General features: G+C 41.2%; 1 protein-coding gene across 4 annotated transcripts in view; it reads left to right on the forward strand.

Moving 5' to 3' along the window:
• celsr1a (cadherin EGF LAG seven-pass G-type receptor 1a) overlaps positions 1-16,772 on the forward strand; it is a 55,001-nt gene extending 38,229 nt beyond the window's left edge. For 2 of the 4 annotated variants that reach the window (XM_088406349.1, XM_088406352.1), the window contains 24 exons: positions 818-992; positions 1,063-1,204; positions 2,143-2,263; positions 3,246-3,429; positions 3,724-3,825; positions 4,766-4,860; positions 4,943-5,152; positions 5,794-5,977; positions 6,063-6,206; positions 6,267-6,441; positions 7,309-7,476; positions 7,545-7,671; positions 7,734-7,934; positions 9,524-9,698; positions 9,902-10,014; positions 10,091-10,170; positions 10,298-10,424; positions 11,355-11,480; positions 11,553-11,686; positions 12,766-12,866; positions 12,935-13,078; positions 13,645-13,893; positions 13,974-14,352; positions 16,005-16,772. In XM_088406349.1, coding sequence (XP_088262475.1) covers positions 818-992; positions 1,063-1,204; positions 2,143-2,263; positions 3,246-3,429; positions 3,724-3,825; positions 4,766-4,860; positions 4,943-5,152; positions 5,794-5,977; positions 6,063-6,206; positions 6,267-6,441; positions 7,309-7,476; positions 7,545-7,671; positions 7,734-7,934; positions 9,524-9,698; positions 9,902-10,014; positions 10,091-10,170; positions 10,298-10,424; positions 11,355-11,480; positions 11,553-11,686; positions 12,766-12,866; positions 12,935-13,078; positions 13,645-13,893; positions 13,974-14,352; positions 16,005-16,032 — 3,684 coding nt within the window. In that variant the 3' untranslated portion in view covers positions 16,033-16,772. Of the gene's footprint in view, positions 1-817; positions 993-1,062; positions 1,205-2,142; positions 2,264-3,245; positions 3,430-3,723; positions 3,826-4,765; positions 4,861-4,942; positions 5,153-5,793; positions 5,978-6,062; positions 6,207-6,266; positions 6,442-7,308; positions 7,477-7,544; positions 7,672-7,733; positions 7,935-9,523; positions 9,699-9,901; positions 10,015-10,090; positions 10,171-10,297; positions 10,425-11,354; positions 11,481-11,552; positions 11,687-12,765; positions 12,867-12,934; positions 13,079-13,644; positions 13,894-13,973; positions 14,353-15,971 lie in introns of all 4 variants that reach the window. The other 2 variants (XM_088406350.1, XM_088406351.1) reach the window with 2 other exon arrangements.
• Positions 16,773-17,467: the final 695 nt, after the last annotated feature.

The raw sequence follows: 17,467 nt of genomic DNA on the forward strand, positions 1-17,467 counted from the left end.
CAACTTAACTCATTCAATGCCAAAGACGAATTTTTACGTCTTTAACTCATTTTTATGAATCTGAACATTCAATTGTGTATTGAGTGTTTCGCTAAAGGAGAGATTAAAATGCTTGGTATGAAAGTGATTATTTTAGGTACTACATTTTTTGTGTGAGGTCCTAAACTAATCAATTATTCAAGGTACTAAATTAATTATTTAGGTGCTAGAGTACTAAAGTACTGTAATCACTGATTTGGGTATTTAGCATTGTTTACCATCTAAATTACCAAAGAAATTTCTCAAGTACTAAAGAAGTCTTGTAGTTTCTTCAGTCCATTCGTGCCTAAAATCACAGATTACGCAGTAATTTAGTACTGTTTTTTTTTAATCAGTATTCTAAAAAGTATATTGCCATATTGCCCAGTCGTGTGCACCCCTGGGAGTACGTGAAGGCACTTCATGTGGGCTACGTGACATTTTACTGTTGTTTCTGCAGGTATCAGCAGATCTAATTTAGTGCTGCTCTTATTGCCTTATTACAGTTTTTTGCCTACTTTATTATTGTGTGGAATGTAAGTCTGCTCGGGGAAGTGAGCAAAATAAGATTTTCATTGTCGTGTTACTATGCATATGACGATGAAACTCTTGAATTGAATCGCTTGAATTTTTGTGAGGGCAACAGTGCATTTACGTTTTCAAATTGAGAGCAAATTAATTAGAACATGAAGCAACATTGTGATAGTGATTTTTTTTTTTTTTTTAATCCAAAAATGCTTTGAGGGATACTTTGATTTGGTTATATAGTAGTCTTCTCGCTTGAATTTTTTTCTATTAGGGCGTACGCATGGGCGAGACGTCCACCAACGTCGCCAACGTGATCATGTCCCGCGGCCTGAAGATCCGCGTGGAGGATGGCTGCGACCTGGCCGATCCGTGCGACGCCAACATCTGCCCCGAGAACAGCCACTGCAGCGACGACTGGAGCACGCACACGTGCGTGTGCGACCCAGGTCGGTGCCGCCGCCGCCGCCGCCGGACCCGTCAAATACCCCCGAAGCTGATCATCGTTTTGTTTTGAAGGCTACTTTGGAAAAGAGTGCGTGGACGCCTGTCAGCTCAACCCATGCGAGCATGTTTCCACCTGTGCTCGCAAACCCAGTTCCTCTCACGGTTATACTTGCGAATGCGCTCACAGCTACTACGGACAGTACTGCGAAAATAAGTAAGTCACTTTGACGCCTTCCTGTTTTACGGCAGGATGTTGGATTCCCTCCCAGTCACGCTTGACTGGTCCTCCATAGTTTGTTTAGTCTCCGTGTGCCCGCCACTAGTGCAGAACTGCAGATCATATCAGTGCTAGCAGAGAATGTTTATGTATTTTAATGGGCGATTCACACTTGGGAAGAAAGGTTTTGAGGAAGTTTATTGGAGATAAATCTGAGAGAGGGGTGTCAAACTAATCTTTATCGTGGGTTGCATTGTTTTGGTTTCTGTCAGAGGGCCGGTATAACTGGGAAGTAAGATCAATTTTAACTGTTTGTCACACATTTACCTAGTTTTGAAATCAGAGGTTGGTCAAATCTGCTCAAAAGTGAGAACCAAAAATTATTGCCAAATTATTAAAGTTAAAGACAGCGTGCTAATTTGGTCTTTCAGGCAGAAACTTGAAGTCAAATGTATGTACTGTATATACACTGCCAACATATTATCAACATGAAACCAACACTCTCAGACTGTTAGAATACTGTGCCAACACAGCAGTAACACGCCTGATTACACGCACAGTTTGTTACTTCTTCGTTCTCAAATTATAATAGTAAAATAGTATAATTTATACTAGAAATAGTATAAACGGAATAAGATCTTGTATAGACGTTTGTCACTTGTGAAATTAATATATATATATATATATATATATATATATATATATATATATATATATATATATATATACACTGCCAACATAATATCAACCGACACACTCAGATTGTTAGAATACTGTGCCAACACAGCAGTAACATGCCTAATTACCCGCACAGTTTCTATTACTTCTTCGTTCTCAAATTTTGAGATGTGTTAATATGTTCAACAAGATAATAAATCAAATAAATTGAGGTTATGGTTGCAAAAAGTGCTGACGGCTTGCCTGTGTTCCACCAGGGTGGAGAAGCCGTGTCCTCAGGGCTGGTGGGGCAGTCCTGTGTGCGGGCCCTGCGGCTGCGACACAAGCAGGGGGTTTCACAACGACTGCAACAAGACCACAGGAGAGTGTCGTTGCAAGGTGAAGTCACCAAAACCTTTGAAAGTGACCTCCATTTTATTTAGTGCAATTATCTTCTATGGACGTTTGGAGTTTGAGAACATCTAAATGCCTGTCTGAGAAAAACTAATAGGTGTGTGATGAGAGCCATAAAACGCATCCTCCTGAGAGACAGCCAGTTCATTTGTGTCCATCTGTGTGGACATTTATTTTTGGTCTTTATCTTTTGACTTGTAGAGGGCACCTACCACCTTTCCAATGATGTCTTTCCAGTGATGTCTCATGTGTGGATGGAATGTAATTAACATCTCTCTTGCTTAAACAAAATGTGGACAACAGTGGACACAAATGAATAGACTGGCTCTCAGATGGACATATATTAAACAGAAAAAGTATATCAAGAACAGTAATATTACAAACTAATATGTATATATATATATATATATATATATATATATATATATATATATATATATATATATATATATATATATATTTCTGCTTAAAGGAACACTGTAAGATTTGGACTATATATATTTTTTTACTGCTTAAAGGGACAGTATGTAAGATTTAGACCGTTTTTCATTAAAAAGGAATAAATTAAATGATGGTACATTTCAAAACCTTGCAAATAAATGTGTTCTTAATGACCAACAACATGTTTTAATTATAATAGTAGGTGTAGTTATCATGAAACGATATTACATGGGGGGTGGCACCCCTCCGGAGGCTGCCATGTCTGTTTTAACTACGGACAATGGTAAATGCAGTCTAATGAAAAACGGTTGAAATCTGACACATTGTCCCTTTAATAGATTTATTTTTGGCCTCTGTACCTGTTGAGCCTGAATGGGCAATGCTGTCCCTTTTGAAGGTTTCTTATTTTCCCCAGATGCGCTTTTTGAATTCTTCCTTCAGACGATCTTGTTTTGTGCAACAATTTTATAGATTAAATTCAATACAGTTCTGTTTCTGTTTTGAAATTGTTTCCCATCTCCCGCAGGACAACCACTACCGCCCGGAAGGAGAAGACGCCTGCTACCCTTGCGACTGCTTCTCCGTGGGCTCCGAGTTTCGAACCTGCGACCCGCTCACCGGCCAGTGTCCCTGCAAGGGCGGCGTCATCGGCCGCCAGTGCAACCGTTGCGACAACCCCTTTGCCGAAGTCACTCCCAACGGATGCGAAGGTACACAGCAAATATGAAACAAAAAAAAAACAAACGGTGTCACTCACATCTGCGAGTCCAGCTAAGTTTCTGCCATTGTCGCCGGCCGGTCAAGCGGAAGATGCGAGCCCGCCGTTTTCGCTCTCTTGGCAGTGGGAGAGCGCGCGCATAATACAGTAGCGCTGAATAGAAGACAGAAGAAGAACGCCCATGGCGCTGGGTCTTTGACCTTATAAAACGTGCCTCGACTTTGAATGGCGTAGGTCATGTGATGCAGTTTTGTGCTGGGACTGACTCAACCCTATCCCTCCATAGTGGTGTATGAAGGCTGCCCCAAAGCGTTCGACGCCGGCATTTGGTGGCCCAGGACCAAGTTCGGGCGTCCGGCCGCCATGAACTGTCCCAAAGGATCGATCGGTGAGTTACGTTTTAAGTAAACGATTAAAAAAAAAAAAAAAAAATCTCCCGTTGTGATTGGGAATTTTTCACTGTAACCTAGGGGAAAGTTTAGGGACAGTCGCCATGGCAACACAATTGTTGCAGACCCTTAGAGCAGTGGTTCTCAAATGGGGGTATGAGTACCCCCTGGGGGTACTTGAAGGAACTTCAGGTGGTACTGGAGATTTTAAATAAAACAAACTTGCAGAAATCATTGAAAAATAATTATTGAATGAATTCATTGTTTCATTGTTTAAAATACAGTTTATGTTCAGTAGGTTTTTCAATTTCATTATTGTAAAAACTCTTTGTTGGGTTCAACCCAACTTGTTCCACCTCTCGTTACCTGTCAAGTTAATGATCTATTTTTGGGAACACATCTCTACTATGATCACAAAATAGAACACTTTAATATTTTTCCGTGAGGAAAGTATTTTTTGTTTAGAACAGGTCTGACGCTTTAGGTTGATTATTTTTTTGGGGGACATATATTTATTAATAATTAAGTTAATGATTCATTTTTGTGAACAGATTTCTACTGTTATCCCAAAACAGGACGATTTACGTTTATTATTTTTCTGTGAATAAATATTTATTCAATAATGATTCTTTTTGAGAACAGGTCTGACACTTTATGTTGATTTTTTTGGGGGGGGCATATATTTATTATTAATGAAGTTAATGATTAATTTTTGTGAACAGATCTCTACCGTAACCCCAAAGGGGATGCTTTATGTTTAATATTTTTCTGTGGACACATATTTATTTGTAATTATTATTTTTTACAATAGGTCTGATACTTTATAGTTTTTTTTCGGGGGGGGGGGTATGTATTATTTATTTCTTTTTAATGACAGATTTCTTCTGTGATCCAAAAGAGGACACTTTCGGTCGATTATTTTGAACATCTGCGTTTTAGGTACTGCCGTTCGCCACTGTAGTGACGAGAAAGGCTGGTTGTCCCCCGAGCTTTTCAACTGCACCAGCGCCTCCTTCGCTCAGCTGACAAAACTGGTGATTACGGTGCAAAATATCAAATTCGTAGAAATATCCATCCTGACATTCTGTTATCCGAATATGACGTCTCCCCGACCAGAACGAAGAGCTACGACAAAACAGCTCCAGGATGGACGGCGAGCGTTCCAAGAACATCGTGCGCTTGCTCCACAGCGCCACCAAGCAGGCGGGGGGTTACTACGGCAACGACGTGAAGATGGCCGCCCAGTTGCTCAACCACGTGCTGCGCTACGAGAGCCGGCAGGCTGGCTTTGACCTCACTGCCGCCAGGGATGCTGAATTCAACGAGGCAGGGAATTAAATAACACACTTGACCTCACTTTAGGCATGAATTTTTTGCTGGAATATAGAAAAATTACCAAATGATATCCAATGGACCCTTAAAAATAAACATGAGTTAGACCTATATTACGTCACATTTTAGTATAGCAAACTTTGGTCTATAATCAGCTTTTTTTTTCACTTTTTGAACCCTGTGGCTTATAGTTCAGTGTAGCATATCTACAATTACTCTTACTAGCCACCAGGGGGCCCATCCCGCCAGGAATCTTGTGGTCGGCTTTCGATCGGGCGTGTTACTGTTGTGTTGGAGCCAATAATCTCGCTGTTGCCCGCCACATCATTTTTTGGTGGCCAGGTGCTGATTTGTCTTCAAGTTTCTGGCTAAAATACCAAACTTGCAAGTTGTCCCCCTTTTAAACAGTTCCTAGAGACCTCTGATTTCAATATTTTTTTTTACTTCACCGTCATTCCTGCCTTCTGACAGAAACTGTAATACAATGTGGCCCACGATAAAAACGTAGGCAGTTTTATAAAATTCAGTCAAAAATTTACTGCAGTCAAGGAGGCCAATTAGCAATATTTTCAGTATGCTTCTTTATTAAATGCGGGAGAAAAAAAATCCTAATTGATCCTCATTTGATGTCGTAGAATTTGGTCCGAGCCGGAAGCGGCATCCTGGACCCGGGTACTAAAGCGCACTGGGAGCAAATCCAGAAGTCTGACGGGGGCAGTGCCCATCTGCTTCGCAATTTTGAAGAGTATGCTAACACTCTTGCCCGGAACGTGAGGAAAACCTACCTGAAACCTTTCACCATCGTTACGAACAACATTAGTGAGTGATATTCCACGCCGTGTGACGCTATGACGTCATCGACATTTGCTCATGGCGACGTCTTGTTGCCTTTCGCTACCTCCAGTATTCTGCGTGGACTACTTGGATGTGTCGGACCCCCGGAAGGCAACGTTCCCCCCCTTCCATGACATCGAGGAGGAATATCCGGAAGAGCTTGAGTCCTCCGTGCACTTCCCTCACTTCAATGTGCTACAGCAGCAGCACAAAAGTAAACGAAAACACACGCCTCAGTCACTTTTGGCTTCACTGATGTATTTTTCTCAAACAGTGGAGCCCACTACGGTGCCTCCAGCCCAGACCACGGTGGAGGGTCACACATCTTTTGATAGAAACCGCCGCCATCTTGAGCCACCTGTCTATCTCCCGGTTGCCGTGGTGATAGTGTACAAATCACTGGGGAAGCTGCTCCCGGAAAGATTTGATCCGGATCGCCGAAGTCTAAGGTGAATTTTTACATTTATTTATTTATTTTTTTTGTTTTGTTTTTTTAATATCAATTTTGTTTATCTTAATTAGATTTTAGAGCAAGTTTTTTTTTTGTTTTAAGTTTAGTTTTCATTCATTTTGGGTTATATTTTTATTAGTTTTACTTTTTTTAATATGGAGTTTATGTGGAGCCCAAAATAAAAGCAATTGTCATGTTAACATAATTTGTATTGATCTTACTATATTTTGGTGTGTGATTTACATATATATATATATATATATATATATATATATATATATATATATATATATATATATATATATATATATATATGTAAATGTATATATGTATAAATGTATATATGTATATATGTATAAATGTATATTTAAATGTTATTTTTCCGTGTCCATTTTGTCTCAGCAAGGCAGCAAAGTTAACATGAGACATAATTGGAAAGAGCACGATGTCCTTTATTGAGGACACCGGGACTTAGGTTGCTACAATGAGTCAAAAGATATAGAACAAATACTGACCACGGCAGTGGACACAAATGAATAGCCTGGCTCTCATGTGAATTGTTTTTTGTAGTGCAAAATTAATTTAAAAATCGGGTCACTAATATTTGTTCAATAAAGTATTCATAAAGTTTTATGAATTTATTATTTGACTTCATTTCTTTTTTTATTAATGTACTACTTTACGTTGTCGAATTAGATACAGACAAATGACAGATGGAAAAACAATAATGAATGGCATTTTCGGGCCATATGTAGTTTTCTGAACATTAAATTTGGTTGAATCATTTTTGAAACATGTTTTGTTTTACTATGATAACCTTAATATGTTTAAAATAGGGTGATTCCGTTCCATGTGGTCTTTCCAGGGTCCCGACCCGTCCCGTGATTAACACAGCAATCGTGAGCGCAACAGTACACAACGAAGGTCCCCCTCTTCCGTCGGTCCTGGACCCGCCCATCACTCTGGAGTACTCGCTGCTGGAGACGGAGGAGAGGACCAAACCCGTCTGCGTCTTCTGGAACCACACCATCGCGTACGTTTAACAGCGAAAACTTCCAATGAATCACTTTGGCGTCACCGCTGTTTCTATTGTTTGTTTAGAATCGGCGGGACGGGTGGTTGGTCCTCCAAAGGCTGCGAGGTGCTTGAGAGGAACAGCAGCCACATCAGCTGCCAATGCAACCACATGACCAGTTTTGCAGTGCTCATGGACATGTCCAAAAGAGAGGTACCATATTTTCATCTCAATCTCAAGCTTTCATGCCCTCGTGATAACTTCTCATTTTACAGCACGGCGACGTTCTGCCGCTGAAAATCGTCACCTACGCCACGGTGTCCGTCTCCCTCTTTTTGCTCCTGCTCACCTTGATCCTGCTCTGCCTGCTGCGCCGACTGCGCTCCAATCTGCACGTCATCCACAGGAACCTGGCGGCGGCGCTCTTCTTTTCCGAGCTCGTCTTCCTGCTAGGTATCAACCAGACGGATAATCCGGTGAGAAGATTTTTTTTAATTTTATAATCGAGATCATGAAGTGAATGGATCTAAAGTTTGCCCGTGCTAACCGGTTAGCAATCGCGATTAGCTTTAGCACGCTAGTGCCAATATGCGCATTACATATGCAAAAGTGTCCTAAAAGTCATTTTAACAATATTCCATTCGGAAAATTAAGTGGAGCACCCCAACGCTATTAGGTCAATAATTTTCTGTTCTTCTTTCTCTTTGTTTTCTTTTCAACCGGCAAAGTGGGCACATTTTGTGCTTGACTGCCCCCCGCTGGTCAATTTTAGAATGCCTAAACTTGAGTATAGATTGTTTTCGAGCGACGCGTTATGTCTCAGATAAACCAACCTCGGTGCTTTTTGGAAAACTCCATGTGCTCATGTTATCCTTAATGAAAGCCTGCTAATGACTCTTAATTGTTCTGAAGTTTAGAAACAGCCATTCGGCCACTAGAGGGTGCACCAAGACACGCAATGTAGGCTGTATATCATCTACACGTGTATTTTGCATATATTTTTTGGTTCTGTTATTGTATGACTTTTCCAATTAACATGAATTTAATATTACTTTGTTTTTGTCAATTTATTAATTGGAAATAATCGCAAAATTGTATCATTCTGTTTTTTGGGGGGAATCTTTCTTCCTTGCTGCCTTTGCAATACTGTGTATGTTTGTCAGTAAAGGTCCAGGTAGAAAACAGTTTTGAGATGGATATTTTTTTGCCCCCACCTATTTTTACCCTACTTGGTCAACTTTCTCCCCTGCCCGACAATGTGCTCTGGCACTCACAGTCAGGTTAACCAATCAAATGGCTATTTTGTTCATTTGAAAACCTATTGTAATTTCACAGGAAGAAAACATAAGGGGACTCATTCGAGTCACTATTAATATTTTGCGAGTCCAATGGCCGAGTCTGAAGGAGCAAAAAACTGTGTCGAGTCCAGACTTGAGTGCTATGGCCCTGTAAAAATGTTTCCAAAATATCCACACCCGTCTGCTCTGTTTATGCTCACTTACTTTACGATCGTGATCTGATTTTGGGGGTTAACAAAAATACAACAATGAATTGCAAATTATTTGAGCAAATGCAGAGCTTATGCTTACGGATCCCAATTTGAGAGCCCGAGTAAAATCATGTCATAGTAACAGCTTGGAACGTTTCTTTCTGTGGGATCATGAGATGTGGAAATACTTTGAAGTCTGCGCACACACCTCCCTGAGTGGAGACATGCTGCGACTGGTACCTGATTCTAGAAGCAGACCTCATAGCGGCAGGCCCTGAGGCAGCATTCTAATTTAGCCCGATAAATCTCTCCCATGTGTTTTTTTTTCTAAGATTGGACAGTTTTCGTGTCTTTTAGAGGAATTAGAGCAGGATTTAAAAGTGCTTTTAGTCCACCCTGGTGAAGATAAGACCTCTTTGTACCTCCAGAGGGGATAATGACTCATTTTTGACTTTCTGGAACTTCTCATTAAAATGGAGCCTCTGAGTTTGGAGTGTGACGTTTTTGCCTTGTTTTCAAATTGCAGTTACACAGAAGTGAGGGTTGATTGATAAAGCGCCTCAAATTCCTTTGCAGTTTGTGTGTACCGTCATAGCCATCCTGCTGCACTACTTCTACATGTGCACCTTTGCGTGGATGTTCGTGGAGGGTCTCCACATCTACCGCATGCTGACGGAGCTGCGCAACATCAACCACGGACACATGAGGTTCTACTACGCCATGGGCTGGGGAATCCCGGCAATTATCACTGGTAAAAAAAAAAAAAAAAAAGTTAGAATACTGCATCAGCACAACAGTAACATGCCTGTTGCGTTTAGTAGTGGAGAGTGCCCCTGGTGGCGAGGAAAATAGCAATTTAAACTCAAAATCAATATTTCAAGATTGTCTGTTTGTATAAGCCGCAGGGTTCATTCATATCGTTCTGAAATTTACTGTAATTTTCTTTTTTTTTAGGCCTGGCCGTCGGCCTGGACCCTCAAGGTTACGGGAACCCCGATTTTTGTTGGCTGTCTGTGCACGACACGCTCATTTGGAGCTTCGCGGGACCCATATTTGTGGTGGTCTTGGTGTGTTTTTGCCCTGGAATAGTTAACTCCACAATAACCAGCAAAGAATTACTCATGATTTGTTTTTTTTCCGTAGGTGAACATCGTGATCTTTATTTTGGCCGCAAAGGCTTCCTGTGGCCGCAGGCAGAAGACGGAGTCAAAGTCAGGCGCAATGTGAGCTTCGATATGACGTCTAGCGTATTCTTTTGTGTCCATGATTAAAAAAGGACTGTGAAGTTTGTCCTCCAATTGAAATAGCAGGTTTTTTTTTTGTTTTTTGTTTTTTTTTTGTAATCCACAGCACGGCACTTCGTATGGCCTTCCTGTTGCTGCTGCTCATCAGCGCCACCTGGCTGCTGGGCCTAATGGCAGTCAACAGCGACGTGCTGACTTTCCACTACCTGTTTGCTGGTTTCAGCTGTCTCCAGGTGAGACTAGACTACAGAACCCTTACGGAGAAAAACTTGAATTGAAAAGATCAAAATTACCTGTAGATGACACAACAGGTCAACAAAGTATATTTTTCTCTTCGACAAGGCGTTCTATTCAAATTCCTCACCAAGCAATATTTCAATTTCAGAACTGAGGAGAATAGTCACAAAAAATATACACTCGATCTCTAATTTCTATGAGAATTAAAAAGTTGGCCTGAAACAAGTCAGAATTTAATGAAAGTCTTATTTTCTTTCAAGAATGAAGTTTAATTTATACAAGATCAAAGTAATGATGTAAAAATATTTTATTTTATTTTTTTATTTTATTTTATTTTATTTTATTTTATTTTATTTTATTTTATTTTATTTTATTTTATTTTTATTTTTATTTTTATTTTTATTTTTATTTTTATATTTTATAGTTTATTTTAATAACCAAACAATTAAAAATAAAAAAGGTTAATAATCTCTAAATGAGGAAAAAAAGTTTCCTAATACACTTGAATGCAAAATGATATTGTATTCAATTAATCGGAGATAATCGATAGAATAATCGATTTTAAAAAATATTAAATTGTGACAGCCCTACTTTTGCTACAATTGAGTCCTTATTTCATCTAAAAATAAAACTGTCGTCAAAAAATGCATTTTTTGGCATATTCCAGCTAAAATACGTAATTTTAGGAAAAAAATTCACGACAGATTTACAGTACCAGTCAAACATTTGGTTATTTCAAAGTTATTTCCTCAGTCAGCTTTATGGTGTGGATGATGCTTTATGATGCAATATCTCCAATCACAGCTCCACATTTTCAAGGGAAAATAGCGTGAAATTTTCAACCTCTTATTTTGTTCGAGAGCATTAGAATTTGAAGGCTTGACTTTGAGTTTGAGACCTTGACCACAATTGCCGCCATTTCGCAGGGCGTCTTCATCTTCTTCTTCCACATCATCTTCAACAAAGACGTCAGGAAGCATCTCAAGAACGTCTTCACGGGGAAGAAGAACTTCCCGGAGGAGACGGGCACCCCGCGGGCTTCTTTGCTGACAGTAAGTTACCGCTCGCATTCTCCACTCTTTATTTTGTCCTTTTTTTTGCTGATCGTCCGCCGTCATTGGTAGCGCTCCCTCAATTGCAACAACACGGAGGAGGGGCACATGTACCACGCGGCCATGGGCGAGTCCAACGTCTCGCTGGACAGCACGCTCAGGTCAGGAAAGAGCCGCAGCAGCTACCTGGCGTACGCACGCAGGAGGTACACTGACCGCATGGCCGCTTGCACTCTAAATGCATGTCTCACGATCGCTAATAGCTCAATAAACTCAGCCAAAGATGCTTTTTTTTTTTGTTCTTAGTTTCTAAACACACCACGTCTTTTAGTCCTCTCGCTTCGTCTCGCTCTCTCTCCTCCTCTTGCTTTCTGCCACCCAGATTCTGCTTCATGTGTAAGCCCACTGACGTGTCGGGTATTTCATTGGTCAGATGTGACGAGACCGGGTAAATGTAATGATAGCTTCAAAGACTACAGTAAAAATTCAGAACTACAGTACATTGCATTATGTTAAAAGCAGTTCAAAACAAGTTGTGGCTTATAGTTTGTAATTTATGGTGCATGTGTCAGCTCACTGACGTGTCGGGTATTTCATTGGTCAGATGTGATGAGACCGGGTAAATGTAATGATCACTTGAAACACGGCGGTAAAAATTCATAAATAAACCGCATTACGTTAAAAGCCGTTCAAAACAAGTTGTGGTTTATAGTCTGTGATTTATGGTGCATGTGTGAGCTCACTGACGTGTCGGGTATTTCATTGGTCAGATGTGATGAGACCGGGTAAATGTAATGATCGCTTGAAACACGGTGGTAAAAATTCATAAATAAACCGCATTATGTTAAAAGCCGTTCAAAAAAAATTGTGGCTTCTGGGATTTACGGTGAGTCGGGACACTGGTCCACCAGCTTCAGATTCTTTCCAGAGCGGTTAAACAGGTATTAGATTAGGCCTGTGCTTGTAAATCTGTCATTGGGGGAATATGAGCTGGCCCAGAGGTTAATGGGTGCCGCAGGAGGTTAGACGCGGCGTGCCGCCTGGTACCAAACAAGCAGGGGAGATGTAGGCACGAGATTGGGGAATTTATGACTGGCACGCGCATGCATATCTGTCCTTGCGGATATTGCTGTACGCCATCCCAAAGAGGCGAGCCGCCAGGAACGTATTTGTCCTCGAGACAAATTCTCCTCGGCTTCAGGTGGCGAGGAAAGAATGCACCAACTGACATATCTATGATCTTAGATCATTTTCTTCCATCTCTATCTTTTCTCGGTCTGAGCAGGGAGGAATCGGGCCAGAAGCCCAGCGTCTCATCAGCGATGGCCAAAGGACACACCGATCTCGACGGGCCTCTCTTCCACAGAAGTGGCTCCAAGGCAGATGGTGAGTTCGTCGTCACGGAATCGAAAGTGAAGAAGGTTTCATCTCACCGATGTCCCGCTTCGCGCCAGACTCCGACTCGGACAGTGAGCTGTCGTTGGATGAGAACAGCTCTTCTTACGCCTCGTCTCGCTCCTCGGACAGCGAGGACGACGACATCGACATCAAGCCCAAGTGGAACAACGAGAGGCAGCCGGTTCACAGCACGCCTAAAGGTAGTTGTATTTTCAATATGTCGGAAATTACCAATGTTTCTAATTTTAAATGGCAGTAAATGAGCCTGACATGGGCTAAATTTGACATCTATAGGGTGTACCTCTCCACCTCCCGTTTGCAAGCATTTGGAAGGCACGGCAGACTGAAAGTAAAATTTCATTGATTGATTGATTTTGACTCTAAATCAAGCCCATGTCAGGCTCATTTACTGCCATTCAAAATTAGAAACATTGGTAATTCCGACATATTGAAAATACAATGTTTTATCATGTATTTCCTCTGATTTTTTTTGCATTAATCTTTTCAACGGTAACTTGCAAATGGGGCACAATAGAATTTTTTGTGTTGACACCCCAAAACCAACGGGTGGGTGCTCACGGCCAACTTATGACATTTGCGAGGCTTTCAGTGACGACGATGATTGGCTTAGGCTGGAAGTCTTAATACTCTTAATCATGACGTAATATATATTCCTATTTCAAATTCATAAATAGGTATTCCGCCTGATTCCAACGATGCTTTTAACATGTGTATTAGTGCATAATTCCTATTGGTCCTCCTCCAGTGGACTCAGTATCCAATCACGTGGCGCCGTACTGGCCGACGGACGCCACCACAGCCAGTGACAGTGAGGACCCCAGCGCTCCGGAGAGGCTGCGTGTGGAGACCAAAGTGAATGTGGAGCTGCACCCGGAGAGCAAGATCAACCACATCGGGGACCGGGACAGCGAGACGCCTCAGGAAAGAGACAGGCAGGACGCCATGACGCCCACGGGTCAGACATATAGCAACCAACCGCCAGAACAGAGAAAAGGTACAAGATTTTTTTTTTTTTTTTTTGCAGAGTGCCGAGAGGAAAATATGCTAACTAAGTCAACTTTCCGGTTATCCCAGGTATCCTGAAGAACAAGATCAGCTACCCGCCACCCCTGACCGACAAGAACATGAAGAACCGTCTCCGGGAGAAGCTGAGCGACTACAACCCGCCCACCATCACCTCGCCGCCGCCGAACTACAACGTGGCCACCTCGCCGTCCCCGACATCAGTCAACATCATGGCGCCGTCGTCCCGCCGGCCCTCGCTGGCCTCCAGCGACGGCGGTCGCCACGGCAGCAACGGCGGCAACGGGTCGCTGGTCAAACCGGCCCTGGCGCCGCGGCCGCAGATCGCCGTGGGCTCGCCGCACGCCGGCGTCTACCGCGACGCGAACGGCGGGATGGCCATGCACTTGAAGTCGGGGACGGTCAACGGCGGCAACGGAATAGACTCTGAGTGAGTAGCTACCTTAACCTTAATATGAGTAAACATGTGCGCCCTCTAGTGGTATGTAAAAAAAATGCATTGCTTAAATAGGGAGTCAACCCCCAAATTGGCTTTAAAATAACCCTTGCTTGTCGAAACAGGATATATTTTGGCGTCGGCCATTTTGCAAATGTCACATGACCAAAGTTATGATTTTCTGAGCTATTATTGCTTGATTCAGACTTCACAAATGCAATATTAATCTGAATGACATTTTGAGACTAGTTAGGGGTGCATAGACATTTTATGTTTGGGTTGACCCCCTTTAAGTACTGTGCATTTAGTCTTTTATAACTTTTTTTGAACGTGCATTTTATTTAATCATTTCAAGATGCAAGCAGCTATATTGAAAATTGTTATTGACATCGGCCATAATTTAAAGTATCGAGTACTGGTGAAAGTCTACTGATACCAGCTTTTGTGAAAACTAGGTTAAATATAAAATTAAGTAAGATTTATTCGAGTACATCTTGGTAATATGAAATGCAGCAATGTTTTTGATTAGTTTATTATGTTTATTTTAACTCTGATTTAAGTGTGTTTTTTTATTGCATGTTTTTGCATAACTTTGCACATATTAACCCATAACAACGCTTCATTTCTTATTAACCAAAGGAAAAAATGTTGTTGTTTTTTTAAACTGGGAAAAATAATAGCTTTTTATAGTTATTTTTCTTCTTGCTCTTTGTTATTTGTCCATTTATTTTGCATGTGGCAAGGTAAAGTAAAAACACCAGGTCGGGTAAGACTAAAAAAAAAAGAAATAGCAAAATGTAAGAAGATAGTATAAAGCATCTTCTGCTGATTTGTTGTTTTAATTTAATGTATTTACCACACTATACGACGCACCGGATTATAAGGCGCACCTTCAATGAATGGTATATTTTAAAACCGGTTTCATAAATAGGGTGCACCTCATTATAAGGTGCATAGATTAGAAGCTAAAGTAATGGCTAGGGTTGCGTTATGCGTCCACTAGGTGGAGCTGCGCTAAAGCGAATGTCAACAAACACATCAGATAAGTCAGTCAAACCTTTTCATCAAAAATTTGGAATAAAGATGATTTGTGGAAAGTATTATCTAAAGAGTAGGAAAAAATACCTCTTGATTACATTAAAAGACTATTTTAAAAGACTAAAATTGCAAACAGGTTGTTTTATTTTTTTATTGTAAACAATACGTTTATAGCTGAAATGGAATTTTTTTTTTTCCGCCTCTCAAAAACAAAAACAACCGGTTTACGCGCACCGGATTATAAGGCCCAGTGTCATCTTTTGAGAAAATTGAAAGATTTTTAGGTGCGCCTTATAGTACGAAAATATGTTTGGTTTTTTTAAATTCGAGCTGACCATGCAGCACAAAGCTTAGCTTAGCTTAGCACAAAGCTACATCGGACTAATTTGAAAGTAGCTTTCGCTCGCTGCTAAGCTAAAATGCTAACGTGTTTGGAGCTCATTTCAATGGCAAATTAACACCGCATGAGCACTTCCCTTCACCTCTTTGCATTCGCCCCGCTTCCCCCTATTCCTCCCTGCACCCCCCCCCCCCCCCCTCCCCAAAATCCCGCAACCTCCTCTTTACATTAACAGCGGCAGTAACGAGACTTCGATCTGACCTGTTAGGGACATCCAGACCAGCCCGCCGTTATGAGAGGAGGAGACCGGACCCTGGGAGACCCGCGTCCACCCAACGTCGGTATTCCATTGGTCCAATTTCTCCAGAGATCAGTATTATCCAGCAGAAGGAAAAGAGGAGCGATAAAGGGAACAAAAGAGAGGAAAGATGATGGAACCTGAGTGCCAAATGCATAAAAGGAATAAGAATAAACGGGGAGAAGAAGCTGTGAAGATGGAGATTTCCCCCTTTGGAATGTATCGCAAAATGTTACTGGTAGGAAACACGTTAGTCCGATAGGATTTCAACCAAGTGCTCCTTTTGTTTTTTTGAAAAGCTCTCGGATTTTTTGAGAAGATGTCAGGAATACATCTATTTTTTTTTTGTTCCTCCAATCAAACTTGAACTGTGAGGAGATGAGCGTTGAGGCCGTCGCAACGCATTTTCAGTTGAAAGCGAGCACTAATGGAAGGATGGACATGTTGAAGCACTAAAAACCCATTCCTCACACTTGTGAAGATTCTGCCCGTTCCCGGCCCGGTGTCTCCAGTACAGTCCACCTCGCAGCTAAACTTTGAAGTTATGTTTACCACTCACAAGGTGCCTTCGTCGCGTTTCCACCTGTGTTCTGCCTGGTTGATCAATATTGTTCATATGTTCTTATTTTTGTAATGTTCGGACACTGGAAATTTTTTTGTTACGATGTATATTTATTTTTTATGGTTCTAAGACACTGGAGTTCAAATCTGTTCAAATTAAAGATGTTTGAATTTGTACTTACTGTTTGTTTTTGTCTTAGAAATGAAAGAATAATAATAACGAGCGCAGATAAGATCGTTACCTTACAAGGTTATGGAGTTGATCCGGTCTCTGATATTTTTTCCACTGCCTTCCTGGTACTTTACCACCGACATTCTGAGGTAAGCCCTAAGATATTTTCTCGCGTGCGTGATAGCTGCTTAACGCTTTTAATGAGACGAATTGTTTCCTGGAGTTTGCGTTACGGATTCAATGTGGTCTGAGGTATTCATAAATTGTCCACATCCACGTTTGACTTTATTCGGGTTACACATATTGTGCGTGTGAAAGGTTAGAAGGCCTGGTCAAGTTTCAAGCCTATTCGAGCTTTTGTTGTCATGGCAACTGGTGCCTCCTTGCATGTTGAAGGACTATCGTAATAAGTATAATTTATATTTGTGCCTGATTACGTTTATTTGCCTAAACTACGTAACGTATCGACGGGAAATCTACAGTAGGACTTTAAAGCACTTCATTGTAAATTCTAAGTGCTATGCCGCCTTCTAGTGGAGAATGCAGGAAAGTCATTCAAAATCACATTTGAGACTGGAGGCTGCCATCTAGCGGTAAATAATTTAAATTGAATAATAGAAATTCATTTTCTGCCCGTGAAAGCAAACGAAATCCGCTTTTTCCATTGCGATTTAACGATGCCGACGAGCATAACCCGAGT

This window comes from Hippichthys cyanospilos, chromosome 22 (assembly GCF_059441005.1).
Source record: "Hippichthys cyanospilos isolate Australia breed blue-spotted pipefish chromosome 22, RoL_Hcya_1.0, whole genome shotgun sequence".
NCBI lineage: Eukaryota > Metazoa > Chordata > Actinopteri > Syngnathiformes > Syngnathidae > Hippichthys > Hippichthys cyanospilos.